This window comes from Mytilus edulis, chromosome 3, assembly GCF_963676685.1.
Source record: "Mytilus edulis chromosome 3, xbMytEdul2.2, whole genome shotgun sequence".
Lineage (NCBI taxonomy): Eukaryota > Metazoa > Mollusca > Bivalvia > Mytilida > Mytilidae > Mytilus > Mytilus edulis.
In genome coordinates this window covers 105701279-105718348 of record NC_092346.1, presented here as the reverse complement: position 1 = coordinate 105718348, position 17070 = coordinate 105701279, and the positions used below count along the sequence as shown (strand labels likewise).

Below are 17070 nucleotides of genomic sequence, written 5' to 3'. Positions count from 1 at the left end.
GGGGAAAACAACATTTCTACAGAAACCATTGCTCCCTTATTAGTGAGCAACTTCATACGAGATTCTAGAGGGAAAACACATTTCTACAGAAACCATTGCTCCCTTATTAGTGAGCAACTTCATACGAGATTCTAGAGGGAAAACACATTTCTACAGAAACCATTGTTCCCTTATTAGTGAGCAAATTCATACGAGATTCTAGAGGGAAAACACATTTCTACAGAAACCATTGCTCCCTTATTAGTGAGCAACTTCATACGAGATTCTAGGGGGAAAACACATTTCTACAGAAACCATTGCTCCCTTATTAGTGAGCAACTTCATACGAGATTCTAGGGGAAAACACATTTCTACAGAAACCATTGCTCCCTTATTAGTGAGCAACTTCATACGAGATTCTAGAGGAAAACAACATTTCTACAGAAACCATTGCTCCCTTATTAGTGAGCAACTTCATACGAGATTCTAGAGGGAAAACACATTTCTACAGAAACCATTGCTCCCTTCTTAGTGAGCAACTTCATACGACATTCTAGGGGGGAAAACACATTTCTACAGAAACCATTGCTCCCTTATTAGTGAGCAACTTCATACGAGATTCTAGAGGGAAAATACATTTCTACAGAAACCATTGCTCCCTTATTAGTGAGCAACTTCATACGAGATTCTAGGGGAAAACACATTTCTACAGAAACCATTGCTCCCTTCTTAGTGAGCAACTTCATACGAGATTCTAGAGGGAAAACACATTTCTACAGAAACCATTGCTCCCTTATTAGTGAGCAACTTCATACGAGATTCTAGGGGAAAACAACATTTCTACAGAAACCATTGCTCCCTTCTTAGTGAGCAACTTCATACGAGATTCTAGGGGGAAAACACATTTCTACAGAAACCATTGCTCCCTTCTTAGTGAGCAACTTCATACGAGATTCTAGGGGAAAACAACATTTCTACAGAAACCATTGCTCCCTTCTTAGTGAGCAACTTCATACGAGATTCTAGGGGAAAACAACATTTCTACAGAAACCATTGCTCCCTTATTAGTGAGCAACTTCATACGAGATTCTAGAGGGAAAACACATTTCTACAGAAACCATTGCTCCCTTATTAGTGAGCAACTTCATACGAGATTCTAGAGAGAAAACACATTTCTACAGAAACCATTGCTCCCTTCTTAGTGAGCAACTTCATACGAGATTCTAGGGGAAAACAACATTTCTACAGAAACCATTGCTCCCTTCTTAGTGAGCAACTCCATACGAGATTCTAGAGGGAAAACACATTTCTACAGAAACCATTGCTCCCTTATTAGTGAGCAACTTCATACGAGATTCTAGGGGGAAAACACATTTCTACAGAAACCATTGCTCCCTTATTAGTGAGCAACTTCATACTAGATTCTAGAGGGAAAACAACATTTCTACAGAAACCATTGCTCCCTTATTAGTGAGCAACTTCATACGAGATTCTAGAGGGAAAACACATTTCTACAGAAACCATTGCTCCCTTCTTAGTGAGCAACTTCATACGAGATTCTAGGGGGAAAACACATTTCTACAGAAACCATTGCTCCCTTATTAGTGAGCAACTTCATACGAGATTCTAGAGGGAAAACACATTTCTACAGAAACCATTGCTCCCTTCTTAGTGAGCAACTTCATACGAGATTCTAGAGGGAAAACACATTTCTACAGAAACCATTGCTCCCTTCTTAATGAGCAACTTCATACGAGATTCTAGGGGGAAAACACATTTCTACAGAAACCATTGCTCCCTTCTTCGTGAGCAACTTCATACGAGATTCTAGGGGGAAAACACATTTCTACAGAAACCATTGCTCCCTTCTTAGTGAGCAACTTCATACGAGATTCTAGAGGGAAAACACATTTCTACAGAAACCATTGCTCCCTTCTTAGTGAGCAACTTCATACGAGATTCTAGAGGGAAAACACATTTCTACAGAAACCATTGCTCCCTTATTAGTGAGCAACTTCATACGAGATTCTAGAGGGAAAACAACATTTCTACAGAAACCATTGCTCCCTTATTAGTGAGCAACTTTATACGAGATTCTAGAGGGAAAACACATTTCTACAGAAACCATTGCTCCCTTATTAGTGAGCAACTTCATACGAGATTCTAGGGGGAAAACACATTTCTACAGAAACCATTGCTCCCTTCTTAGTGAGCAACTGCATACGAGATTCTAGAGGGAAAACACATTTCTACAGAAACCATTGCTCCCTTATTAGTGAGCAACTTCATACGAGATTCTAGGGGGAAAACACATTTCTACAGAAACCATTGCTCCCTTCTTAGTGAGCAACTTCATACGAGATTCTAGAGGGAAAACACATTTCTACAGAAACCATTGCTCCCTTCTTAGTGAGCAACTTCATACGAGATTCTAGAGGGAAAACACATTTCTACAGAAACCATTGCTCCCTTATTAGTGAGCAACTTCATACGAGATTCTAGAGGGAAAACACATTTCTACAGAAACCATTGCTCCCTTATTAGTGAGCAACTTCATACGAGATTCTAGAGGGAAAACACATTTCTACAGAAACCATTGCTCCCTTATTAGTGAGCAAATTCATACGAGATTCTAGAGGGAAAACACATTTCTACAGAAACCATTGCTCCCTTATTAGTGAGCATCTTCATACGAGATTCTAGGGGGAAAACACATTTCTACAGAAACCATTGCTCCCTTATTAGTGAGCAACTTCATACGAGATTCTAGGGGAAAACACATTTCTACAGAAACCATTGCTCCCTTATTAGCGAGCAACTTCATACGAGATTCTAGAGGAAAACAACATTTCTACAGAAACCATTGCTCCCTTATTAGTGAGCAACTTCATACGAGATTCTAGAGGGAAAACACATTTCTACAGAAACCATTGCTCCCTTCTTAGTGAGCAACTTCATACGAGATTCTAGGGGGGAAAACACATTTCTACAGAAACCATTGCTCCCTTATTAGTGAGCAACTTCATACGAGATTCTAGAGGGAAAATACATTTCTACAGAAACCATTGCTCCCTTATTAGTGAGCAACTTCATACGAGATTCTAGGGGAAAACACATTTCTACAGAAACCATTGCTCCCTTCTTAGTGAGCAACTTCATACGAGATTCTAGAGGGAAAACACATTTCTACAGAAACCATTGCTCCCTTATTAGTGAGCAACTTCATACGAGATTCTAGGGGAAAACAACATTTCTACAGAAACCATTGCTCCCTTCTTAGTGAGCAACTTCATACGAGATTCTAGGGGGAAAACACATTTCTACAGAAACCATTGCTCCCTTCTTAGTGAGCAACTTCATACGAGATTCTAGGGGAAAACAACATTTCTACAGAAACCATTGCTCCCTTCTTAGTGAGCAACTTCATACGAGATTCTAGGGGAAAACAACATTTCTACAGAAACCATTGCTCCCTTATTAGTGAGCAACTTCATACGAGATTCTAGAGGGAAAACACATTTCTACAGAAACCATTGCTCCCTTATTAGTGAGCAACTTCATACGAGATTCTAGAGAGAAAACACATTTCTACAGAAACCATTGCTCCCTTCTTAGTGAGCAACTTCATACGAGATTCTAGGGGAAAACAACATTTCTACAGAAACCATTGCTCCCTTCTTAGTGAGCAACTCCATACGAGATTCTAGAGGGAAAACACATTTCTACAGAAACCATTGCTCCCTTATTAGTGAGCAACTTCATACGAGATTCTAGGGGGAAAACACATTTCTACAGAAACCATTGCTCCCTTATTAGTGAGCAACTTCATACGAGATTCTAGAGGGAAAACAACATTTCTACAGAAACCATTGCTCCCTTATTAGTGAGCAACTTCATACGAGATTCTAGAGGGAAAACACATTTCTACAGAAACCATTGCTCCCTTCTTAGTGAGCAACTTCATACGAGATTCTAGGGGGAAAACACATTTCTACAGAAACCATTGCTCCCTTATTAGTGAGCAACTTCATACGAGATTCTAGAGGGAAAACACATTTCTACAGAAACCATTGCTCCCTTCTTAGTGAGCAACTTCATACGAGATTCTAGAGGGAAAACACATTTCTACAGAAACCATTGCTCCCTTCTTAGTGAGCAACTTCATACGAGATTCTAGGGGGAAAACACATTTCTACAGAAACCATTGCTCCCTTCTTCGTGAGCAACTTCATACGAGATTCTAGGGGGAAAACACATTTCTACAGAAACCATTGCTCCCTTCTTAGTGAGCAACTTCATACGAGATTCTAGAGGGAAAACACATTTCTACAGAAACCATTGCTCCCTTCTTAGTGAGCAACTTCATACGAGATTCTAGAGGGAAAACACATTTCTACAGAAACCATTGCTCCCTTATTAGTGAGCAACTTCATACGAGATTCTAGAGGGAAAACAACATTTCTACAGAAACCATTGCTCCCTTATTAGTGAGCAACTTTATACGAGATTCTAGAGGGAAAACACATTTCTACAGAAACCATTGCTCCCTTATTAGTGAGCAACTTCATACGAGATTCTAGGGGGAAAACACATTTCTACAGAAACCATTGCTCCCTTCTTAGTGAGCAACTTCATACGAGATTCTAGAGGGAAAACACATTTCTACAGAAACCATTGCTCCCTTATTAGTGAGCAACTTCATACGAGATTCTAGGGGGAAAACACATTTCTACAGAAACCATTGCTCCCTTCTTAGTGAGCAACTTCATACGAGATTCTAGAGGGAAAACACATTTCTACAGAAACCATTGCTCCCTTCTTAGTGAGCAACTTCATACGAGATTCTAGAGGGAAAACACATTTCTTCAGAAACCATTGCTCCCTTATTAGTGAGCAACTTCATACGAGATTCTAGAGGGAAAACAACATTTCTACAGAAACCATTGCTCCCTTATTAGTGAGCAACTTCATACGAGATTCTAGAGGGAAAACACATTTCTACAGAAACCATTGCTCCCTTCTTAGTGAGCAACTTCATACGAGATTCTAGGGGAAAACAACATTTCTACAGAAACCATTGCTCCCTTATTAGTGAGCAACTTCATACGAGATTCTAGAGGGAAAACACATTTCTACAGAAACCATTGCTCCCTTATTAGTGAGCAACTTCATACGAGATTCTAGAGGGAAAACACATTTCTACAGAAACCATTGCTCCCTTATTAGTGAGCAACTTCATACGAGATTCTAGAGGGAAAACACATTTCTACAGAAACCATTGCTCCCTTATTAGTGAGCAACTTCATACGAGATTCTAGAGGGAAAACACATTTCTACAGAAATCATTGCTCCCTTCTTAGTGAGCAACTTCATACGAGATTCTAGGGAAAAACAACATTTCTACAGAAACCATTGCTCCCTTATTAGTGAGCAACTTCATACGAGATTCTAGAGGGAAAACACATTTCTACAGAAACCATTGCTCCCTTATTAGTGAGCAACTTCATACGAGATTCTAGGGGGGAAACACATTTCTACAGAAACCATTGCTCCCTTATTAGTGAGCAACTTCATACGAGACTCATGGGGGAAAACACATTTCTACAGAAACCATTGCTCCCTTCTTAGTGAGCAACTTCATACGAGATTCTAGGGGGAAAACACATTTCTACAGAAACCATTGCTCCCTTCTTAGTGAGCAACTTCATACGAGATTCTAGGGGAAATAACATTTCTACAGAAACCATTGCTCCCTTATTAGTGAGCAACTTCATACGAGATTCTAGGGGGAAAACACATTTCTACAGAAACCATTGCTCCCTTCTTAGTGAGCAACTTCATACGAGATTCTAGAGGGAAAACAACATTTCTACAGAAACCATTGCTCCCTTATTAGTGAGCAACTTCATACGAGACTCTAGGGGGAAAACACATTTCTACAGAAACCATTGCTCCCTTCTTAGTGAGCAACTTCATACGAGATTCTAGGGGGAAAACACATTTCTACAGAAACCATTGCTCCCTTATTAGTGAGCAACTTCATACGAGATTCTAGAGGGAAAACACATTTCTACAGAAACCATTGCTCCCTTCTTAGTGAGCAACTTCATACGAGATTCTAGAGGGAAAACAACATTTCTACAGAAACCATTGCTCCCTTATTAGTGAGCAACTTCATACGAGATTCTAGGGGAAAACACATTTCTACAGAAACCATTGCTCCCTTATTAGTGAGCAACTTCATACGAGATTCTAGAGGGAAAACAACATTTCTACAGAAACCATTGCTCCCTTATTAGTGAGCAACTTCATACGAGATTCTAGGGGAAAACACATTTCTACAGAAACCATTGCTCCCTTCTTAGTGAGCAACTTCATACGAGATTCTAGGGGGAAAACACATTTCTACAGAAACCATTGCTCCCTTCTTAGTGAGCAACTTCATACGAGATTCTAGGGGGAAAACACATTTCTACAGAAACCATTGCTCCCTTCTTAGTGAGCAACTTCATACGAGATTCTAGGGGGAAAACACATTTCTACAGAAACCATTGCTCCCTTCTTAGTGAGCAACTTCATACGAGATTCTAGGGGGAAAACACATTTCTACAGAAACCATTGCTCCCTTATTAGTGAGCAACTTCATACGAGATTCTAGAGGGAAAACACATTTCTACAGAAACCATTGCTCCCTTCTTAGTGAGCAACTTCATACGAGATTCTAGGGGGAAAACAACATTTCTACAGAAACCATTGCTCCCTTCTTAGTGAGCAACTTCATACGAGATTCTAGGGGGAAAACACATTTCTACAGAAACAATTGCTCCCTTCTTAGTGAGCAACTTCATACGAGATTCTAGGGGGAAAACACATTTCTACAGAAACCATTGCTCCCTTATTAGTGAGCAACTTCATACGAGATTCTAGGGGGGAAACACATTTCTACAGAAACCATTGCTCCCTTCTTAGTGAGCAACTACATACGAGATTCTAGAGGAAAAACACATTTCTACAGAAACCATTGCTCCCTTATGTAGACGAAACGCGCGTTTGGTGTATATACAAATTTAGTCCTGGTATTTATGATGAGTTTATTAGTAAGAAATTTTATTCAAGATTCTAGAGGGAAAACAACAAATCTAAATGAATGTTTTGATCGATAGACATTTGATTAGGGACTTTCCTTTTAAAATTTTCTTCCGAGTTCATTTTTTTTGTGATTTCACTATCTTTAACAAGTCTTCACGAAAATAAAATTGAAATGTATGTGTATATTACTTTTGTTGTATGTTGTCTTTTTAGGGTTGAATATTTAAGACTGATGTTTGAGGAAGTGGTTTTTTTTCTCTTGCATTTCGAACCATGTGCGAAATAACTGCGATTTCCAGTACTCTCTTTTTTTTAATATAAAAATAAAACTGCTATAATATGATGTTTTGTGAGATCATTCATACTAGAAGTATAGGGGCATGTTCATTTGTGTATGTTGCACGGCATTCAAATGGGAACAAACTGTGCCCCTCTACTTGCCGACTTGTTTCTTTATTATTATGAGGCTGACTTCATGCACGAACTTCTTAGGAAGAAAGATAAGAAGTTAGCAATATCCTTTAACTCTACTTTCCGCTATATAGATGATGTTCTTTCACTAAACAATTCAAAATTTGGTGACTATGTGGAACGCATCTATCCCATCGAACTAGAGATAAAGTATACTACAGATACAGTTAAGTCGGCTTCATATCTTGACTTACATCTAGAAATTGACAATGAGGGACGTTTGAAAACAAAACTTTACGACAAAAGAGATGATTTCAGCTTTCCAATTGTGAACTTTCCATTTCTAAGTAGCAACATTCCAGCAGCACCTGCATACGGGATATATATCTCCCAATTGATACGATATTCCCGTTCTTGAATTTCCTATCATTATTTTCTTGTTAGAGGGTTGCTGCTCACAAGGAAGCTATTAAACCAAGAGTTCCAAATGGTGAAGTTGAAATCATCCCTTCGTAAATTTTACGGACGCCATCACTAGTTGGTTGACCGTTATGGAATAACCGTTTCACAAATGATATCGGATATGTTCCTTACGTCGCAACTACAATTCCCTGCCCTTTCATGAATGTGACCTACCGAATTAGACTATTTACCAGATTTGTAATCACATAAGCAACACGACGGGTGCCACATGTGGAGCAGGATCTGCTTACCCTTCCGGAGCACCTGAGATCACCCCTAGTTTTTGGTGGGGTTTGTGTTGTTTATTCTTTAGTTTTCTATGATGTATCATGTTTACTATTGTTTTTCTGTTTGTCTTTTTCATTTTTAGCCATGGCGTTGTCAGTTTGTTTTAGATTTATGAGTTTGACTGTCCCTTTGGTATCTTTCGTCCCTCTTTTTTTGCACATAACTCTTGCTTAGTCAAAATACATGCCTAGTCGATCTTGTCACAAATAAAGAGAATATTAGAGATAATTTATAATATAAAGTATTTTTCAAACTCTTGCCTCCGTAAACTCGAAATTGTGACAATAAAATTATTGTAGAAATAATGTCACTATAAAGTTTTGACTGGGTAGATTATGTTATTAGTTACTTTTTATTTTTGTAAAATGAACCGGATTTACTTAAAGGAATTAAAGACTATATTATTTTCAAACTTTGAACGACCAAATTATTTTATATCTCCATCTGTATGACGTTTACATTCTGACGTCAAAAGCGCAATTTTACTTTAAAGCCATTTTGGTCTTGCCATTCGGTCCGAATGCTTAAAATCTTTGGATCGTTTATTGGTGGATAACCAGGTTCAACCGACCATTTTCTACAATTTAAAATGCCTGTACCAAGTCAGGAATATGACAGTTGTTGTCCATTTGTTTGATGCGTTTTATCATTTGATTTTGCAATATGATTCGGGATTTTACGTTTTGAATTTTCCTTGGAGTTTAGTACTTTTGTGATTTTACTTTGTAACATACAAAAATAAATTCCAAAAATAAGAAAGCAATGAATGAGGTTGTTAAACTTGATATATGCCGTTTAAATGTTTGTTTGTTTTTATTGTTATTAAGATAATTGAGGTACTTGTACATCCTGTCATTATTGTTTATGATATTTTCGTGTTCTTGTCTTTCACTTTTGCTTATGTCCATTGTCTATATGCCTTTTGGTGTTACTTCGAAAACTTGTGTGTTGCTTGTCTTTCAATTTTGCTTTGTGCTTTGTGCTTTGTCTATATGCCTATTTATGTTTCTTTGTTACATATATTACGTGGCTCTTTACTTATACATCCCGTCATTGTGTTATTGTACAATGGTAAATTTGTGTAATATGCTTGGTCTATATGCCATTGTGTGCTTCTTTGTTACATGTGTGTATGGTTGTGTTTTTTGTGATTAAGATTATAACACAATGTCTACTGCGGTATTTTTGACACTTTTATCTATTATGTCTGTTTGTTTTGTTCACACAACGTTGTCAACATAATGAATATTTATGCGACTGTCATACCAGTGAGAGGTTTAGCTAGCTATAAAACAAATTCAATCCACCAATTTCTATATAAGACAATGCCTGTGCCAACACAGGAATATGACAATTGTTGTCCATTCGTTTGATAGGTTTGAGCTTTTGATTTTGACTTTTGATTATGTATATATATAGCTCAGGTGGTCGTGTGGTCTAGCGGGACGGCTGTAGTGCAGGCGATTTGGTGTCACGATATCACAGTAGCATAGGTTCGAATCCCGGCGAGGGAAGAACCAAAAATTTGCGAAAGCAAATTTACAGATCTAACATTGTTGGGTTGATGTTTAGACGAGTTGTATATATATATATAAACGAGTCTAAATTGAAAAACAAATTTCGTTGTAGAAACGTCTAAATACAGCACAAACAACTTTTACCAAAAGACCAAAAAAGTGAAGAAGTATATTTAAACAAAACGCATTTGACTAACAGGTCTAACTAATGTTCTTTAACCCTGCTGACTGCCATTGGCGATTGCCAAATAAAATTGATCACAAGATGTAACAAAATGGATCTTAATATAAATTTAATACTAAACAGAAAACAATTAACTTGTGGCCACGATGTTATGCCAATACATTAAATCAAGATGATGTCACTTTAGGTTATTTTTCTTCAAGAGACACAAATGGAAGAGCGAATCTATACCTAAGAGTCGGTACAGTTTATGCCATTAGGACAAGTCGCTAGGTCTGAATCCAAATAGTCCTGAATTGTTTTATCAACAGTGTCACAATTTCCTACAATCCTGAATCGTGTTCGAGTATGTCTGTCATTTTTAACATCAAATAGCCATTTGAGTCCGCAATTGCATTCAATTTTATTGTTTGACAAATCGACAATAACGTATCCGGGTTGATGTCTTCGAATCATAGCCTCTAACGCGCATGGTACACGCTTAATCGCGATACCTTTTAGTTCAAGTCGGCGAAGTTTTGTTTGATTAACGAACGCTTTATCAGAAATGTATAAAATAGGATTATTATTCAGTTTCAGGGTAAGGAGCTCGGCGGACTCTTTTAGGTCATTTGTTTCTATTGCATGTATACTGTTGTTTGACAAATCTAAAATGTTTAAATATGTAATGTCTTGGATTGCTCCCGGAATCCGGGTTATTCCAGAGTGTTGAAGACTTAAGCTGGTAATTTGGGTAACAGCTTTTGCCGATTTGTCACTTACGAATTTTAAGTTGTTTTCGTCCATGTTAAGTTGATCAAGTCGATCAAAACTTTGTAGAACTTCTGGAAATGTAGTGATATTGTCATCTTTGAGTGACATTTGATTGAGAAATGGTAGAAAACCTTTAATGAGAGGGATCCGAACTCCATAATCTCCTACGTTTTGGTTGTGGTCAAAATGTAAATCTTGTAGATATCGGAGTCTTGATATAGCCAACGGTACTGATCGAAGTTTGGTATTTGCTAATGTCAGTCGAAGCAATGTTCCTTCAAATCCATGGAATGAGTTGATTGGCATGAGTGTAATGTCGGCAGCAGTAAGGATAATCTCTTGCAATTTAACCAGATGTTTCAACGTTAATGGCCACTGCGAAAGCTCAGTTCCACCGATTTTTGTTCCAAAAGAAAATGATAATAATGAATCTCCTATATCACGTAAAATATCTTCGTTAAAATTATAGTGAGGAATTGGATTTCCAGAAACGTCCAGTGTCTCTATGTTTGTGAATTTTGACAGAAATTTTGGGAGTCTAGTCAATTCATTATCTTTTAAACTTAATAACCGTAAACTATTTTCCAAACCATGGAAATCGCCAGGAGGAAAGCTGGAATCCGTAAGCTGACAATTTTCAAGAAGAATTTCAGTGAGCCCCCAACTATTAAATGAAGAAGCGTTAATTGATAAGTTACTGTTCCTGACTTCTAATCTTAGAAAAGCACTGCCTCCAGTCTGTGTCGCTATGTAGTCAAGATCTTCACATTTGACGATATTACCTTGACATTGACATTTACCCTGCATTGCACCAGGTAAAGAGCATGTTGCACGGGTAATTGACGATACTAACTGACACAGAGAAAGTGAAAGAACCTAAAAAGAGAGCATAAATGATTATTAATAATATAAAATTAATGAATGTGCGCAAATACCTCATGTAAATTACTCAAAATGTTTATATAAAATCATGATGAACTTTTGATACAAACTCAGATTTCCTCTTTAAACTATCAATGTTCCTCACGATAGCAGCAACATACCAACAGTGTGTGGCAGGTAAATTTATATACTCAAACAATCATGAACCTGCTATTCAGACTTTGTTAAACGTTATCGGTGTCTTATCAACAATAAATGAGCCAGACCAATAAAAGATAAATTTTCAGTGTCTACTTCACAAATAATAGAAGGTCTTAAGACATCGATAATAGGTGCTAGCTCCAGACCTCAATTAAACTAATTAAAATATTACGTCTACATCATGTGACAATCAAGCACATTCCTTCCGGTTGAGGGTTTAGTATCATCCCATCATAAAATATATGAGACGAACATAGTTCGTATGATGCCCACAACTGGTTTTAGAATAAATGTGTTCATTTCCGATGCAAAGACCCTATGAGTGAAACAATTTGTATACCAAAATATGCCATCTGTCATGATCTGATAACAGTATCGTAACAATATTCCTGAATATGAATATGTCTGTTCAAAGGTTTATTTAGCCTTTGATGTGAATGTAGGCATTTTTGTGTTTAAAGAATATTTCCGTAAGAGGTTGGATGTGAAATACCTGAACGTATATTTTGTCTGTACATTTATTTATTTTTTTCAACTTTAAATATTTTATTTCACTACTGGTTGTGAACAATTTCTCTAAGCGTTACAACAATGACGCTAAAGTTTCTCCCTGCGTTATTAATTGCTAATGAAACCAGAGGATTTGATTAGCAAAATGGATCTTATATGTATATTTTGTGTTAGTTGCATTTTACAAAGTATTCATACGAGCACTCAATACATATACATTATCCAGTAATCCTATATATAAACTATCATATAAGAAAGAAAAAAACGGATTTTTGTCCATCATTTGTTTAGATATGGAAAATAAATCTAATTTACACGGAATGTAGAATTTACCTAACAAGCATGGCTGGCCACATTGCTTGACACATAATTTCATGAAATGATGAGTAGTTTATTACAGTCATCAAGTCACTTATCAAAAGGGTAAATGTTTAAACATAGAATAATCGATTTCAGGTAAGTGAAAAAATAAAAATATAAAAGAGATCAAGGAAGGAGCTATTGACACCTGGTCTTTATTGATTTGTTAAATTATTGATTGAATCTTTGTTATTTAAATACTTTAGTATTTATTCAAGGTATAATTCTCATAAAACAATACATAAAATCAAAGTTCTAATATTTTCCTCTGAAATTTTCTCAAACATAGACTATCTAGATGATATAACATTTGTGTTTCAATTAATTTTTTTTGAACCGACAACATATTCACAAATTTAGTTCTTTTTTCTGATAAATAAAAACATTTATAACTCACAAAACAAATCATTATTATTCAATATCTTCAATTTTATATCTAAGTACAAGATTTTTAAGACAAAATACATGTTGATCAATATTAAAATACATAAATAAAAGAAAAAAATGAATAAAGTTATCACTTTTTGAACAAATCACACAATTTGGATTATTTTGCAATGGTACAAATTATGATTAATTGCTATAATGTCATGCAGTAATTTCCATCTTAACATTTTTATTCCATTATCTTTTAAAAAATGGAATGTAAAAGTAAGGTTCTTCTTTATAAAATAAACAACGTTTTCAAAAGTGAAATATTGCTTCCATACATAGAATCCTACTCTTTATTAGATTTAATTATAATATCATTTAATTTCTGAACGAAATTTTGTCCAGATTGTAATGCAATAAATGGCAATTCATCTTTATATCTTGTGGAATATGAATTTTAGTATTCATTGATGTTTTACTCTTTAATTTTCTTTCCACGATTTTGGTATAGCTTTACGTAAAAGTGCATGTCTGTGCTGTCCAATTTTGTTTCTATTTTAGTTTATCTGAGCTTCTTTAAGAAATTTGTCCTTTATCGTTATTTATGTCGTTATTAAAAATTAAATCTTCTTCTACCCAATGTTTAAAATACAAACCCCATATAACTTGTGTCCTTATATCTCTATAGTTTTCAGGGTTTTTGTTTTTGTCTTCCCGCCTCCATTTTTATTCCAGCCTTTTAAAATTTCTAGGTAAAAAGTGGGCAGTTTTTTTTGTTTTTTTTTTCTAATGATTTATGAGAACCCAGATTCATTTCAGATATTAGATTTTAACCCAAAACTCACTGAAATAGTAGGTTGGAATAATTTTTCAGTTTGCCCAAATTTCATCTGTAATTAGATATAGGAAGATGTGGTGCGAGTGCCAATGAGACAACTTTCCATCCAAATAACAATTTAAAAAAGTAAACCATTATAGGATTATGCACGGCCTAAGTCTTTTAACCCAATTTAATTTCAATGCTTGAATGTAAGAATCAAGATCTGTCATTTTAACCCCGCTTCTAAATAATCTTTTCTTAGCACTGAGCGTTTACTTTCTCACTACCACCCTCCCATAAAAAAATATATATTTAAACTTAGTTATAAGTGTTTTGATGATAGTTGCTTATTTTCCTTTTTTCCCATCATTATTTTTTTTCTATTATTTTTCCAACTGTTTTCTATATTAAGTGTTTGACATTTTTTCTTGTCAGAGCCAAAACAATACCGAGGCTTTTTACGTTATATTTCCAATTAAAGTTTTCAAATTTGTCCTTGCAGTGTTTAAGTTTACCTAGAAAAATACCTTATATTTTGTTTCTATCGAGGTTTCAATAATATTATGTGCATGCTTTATTCCATTTGTAGACTTTAAGAAAAAGCGTTGTATTATCTGCGTATTGTGAGATTTATATTCAAGAAAAATGTCCTTGTACCGATGAAAACATTTGGTTTATGTTTTTTTTTACTTTTGACCTGACTTGATATTGATGCATCAAGCTATCAGTTTTTCTGGTGCAGTTGATTATTTCTGTGCGATTCGGATACAAAAGTGTTTTTTCCCAATGTTTTCATTTGTGTGCCCTTATGTTTAAATTTAATTATATGGTACTGTGTATAGAAAGTGTATACTGTATGAACTTTCAACTATTCAATTATTGTCATTTTACTCTATTATGTCTGTTTAGGTTGGTCATCCAGTTTTGTCAATATTACAATATAAATAAAACATACACCAACGCCTACCTTACCTGTATTTGGCAAATCCTTTTAAGAATTTTGTGTCCTCGATGGTCTACAATTTCCTTCTTTATTTAGAGTTTTTAACTTGATTTATTCGAATGTCACTAATGAGTCTTTTTGCAGACATAACGCGTGTCTTGTGTACAAAATCTCAATCCTGGTATCTTATATGAGTTTATTATATAAAATTTAAATGCTGAAATCAAAGACACATATTTCTCTTTTTTTAAATTAAGTGAAACGACATTATTGCCTTTCAATACTATTTATACTCATGTCTCTGAGTATAAACATATGTCTCTTTTGGTTAGACTAGACTTATATATATTAATCTTAGACTTGCTATAAGTCTCTTACCACAATAACAGTCTTCATTCTGTTTCTGAAAATACACGAAAATATACCTTAATGCGTTTGTTGTACACATTCTTTTCAAACAGCAGAGTTAAACGCTATAATTAATTCATTGTCGATATAAATAAAGCATCGTTTATAATATTTCTAAAATCTTATGTAATTAGCCTCTCGATCTGATTCGTTTATTTCAATATATATTTTTTTTTAGAATTGATGCTATGTCGATAACCTTTCTTTAGTCTGAATATATAATATTTTAACTGTTAAAATATAATATGTCTTTTATTCGAAAATTATTTGTTGAATTGAATTTAAAAAATATATATATTTAAAAGTTAGATTAACTGACATTTGCTAGCATGCTTTGATTTTTTTTTTTTTTTTTAGTTTTTAAATGTTCGCATGCGTTTTATATCTTTCACTCAGATGATTTTTTCCATAAAAAAAATATCGAGGACAATCAAATAGTCTATTTTTGTATTAATTTCTAGAATTGCTTCCCTACCTTTCAAAGATCTGTCCAATCTGCCAGTTCGGACTTCCTGTAAGATATGGAGGGAGTTATTAATCAAAACATGATAAGTATAACATTTGATAGTCTTCCCAGCACGTACACAGGGAAACTACAGAGATAATCCGGTCAATGTAATCTGGTCTGGGCTGCATGTCTAACTTGCACAGCAGGTACAATTCACATTTCACATTAATTGTTTTTGTTTTTAATTTTTATTTGATCTTTATCCGTTCTGCTTTAGCTCGTTTCATGTCGACCTACAATGTCAACAGAGATAACCACGATATATGGTTTCAGCTCCTTCTAGAAGAGTGTTTTATGAGATGTGCCCCACAACTTGCATTGTATCCCTGAAGAATATACTGCTGAACATCGTTTTCCCTGCTGATACACGGCCTTATTAAACAAGTATGAGAGACATGTACAAACGACAACCACTAAACTACAGGCTCCTGATTTTGAACAGGCTCATTCAGAATGTGACGGGGTTAACTATTTTGAAGTGGCGCCAATCCATAGGACAATAGTGTCCTTTTGGTCTCTTGTTAAAGATTCTTCTGATTGGCAATCATACCTCTTCTTCATTTTTATATTATTAGATCAATACATGCAGAAACACCTCTCACAAAAACCTCTGACCTGACATGATAGGGTATGTATTCATCAATACAACAAGAAAGCCACAACATACAGACCTGAGTGCATAAACGGATAGTGACAAATATGACACTGTGCAAGCCAAAACCTAAGTATCGACAGATTGTAGTACCATGACTGTGCATATGTGTATAACTGTAATATTTAGTATGGTTTTATTTTAATTAAATAAATCAGTTGACCCATTGGTGCCCGTGTCCTGTTTTCTTCTATTTGTCTTATTGTTGTCTTATTTCAAATTACTATTTTTAATTGTTTATCAATACTTATAACCTATAGGAACAGTATTTAAAGATTTAATTGAATAAGTAACTATTAACCAAAACAAAACTGTGAATTTTTGAAATACTAAGGCTTTTCTACCTCAGAAATAGATTACGTTAGCTGTATTTGGCAAAACTTTTAGGAATTTTTTATCCTTAATGCCCTTCTACTTGGTACTTTATTTGTGCTTTTTTAACATTTTTTTATTCGACCGTCACTGATGAGTATTTTATAGACGAAACGCGCGCCTGGCGTGAATTTCAGTCATGATATCTATGATGAGTTTATTTAGTTAACAGTAACCAACTCATAATTTATTACCGAAACAAACCAAACAAACATAAACTCAGACAAAACTTTAATATGTATAAAAACAAAACCTTGGAAAAATTAATCAAAATAAAACTACTAAGGTGGGCGTTGTCTAAGACAAACACAGAAACATGAACAAAAACAAAAACAAAACCTGGTTAACATAAATTAAAA

General features: G+C 35.2%; 1 protein-coding gene across 1 annotated transcript; it reads right to left on the bottom strand.

Moving 5' to 3' along the window:
* Positions 1-10022: 10022 nt before the first annotated feature.
* LOC139518106 (leucine-rich repeat-containing protein 40-like) lies at positions 10023-15783 on the bottom strand. The gene is made up of 3 exons (XM_071309771.1): positions 15655-15783; positions 15150-15174; positions 10023-11559 (listed from the first exon to the last, which is right to left on the bottom strand). The coding sequence occupies exons 2-3, from the start codon at positions 15165-15167 to the stop codon at positions 10162-10164; spliced, it is 1416 nt and encodes a 471-aa protein (XP_071165872.1). The 5' UTR covers positions 15168-15174; positions 15655-15783; the 3' UTR covers positions 10023-10161.
* Between the last annotated feature and the right edge of the window lie 1287 nt (positions 15784-17070).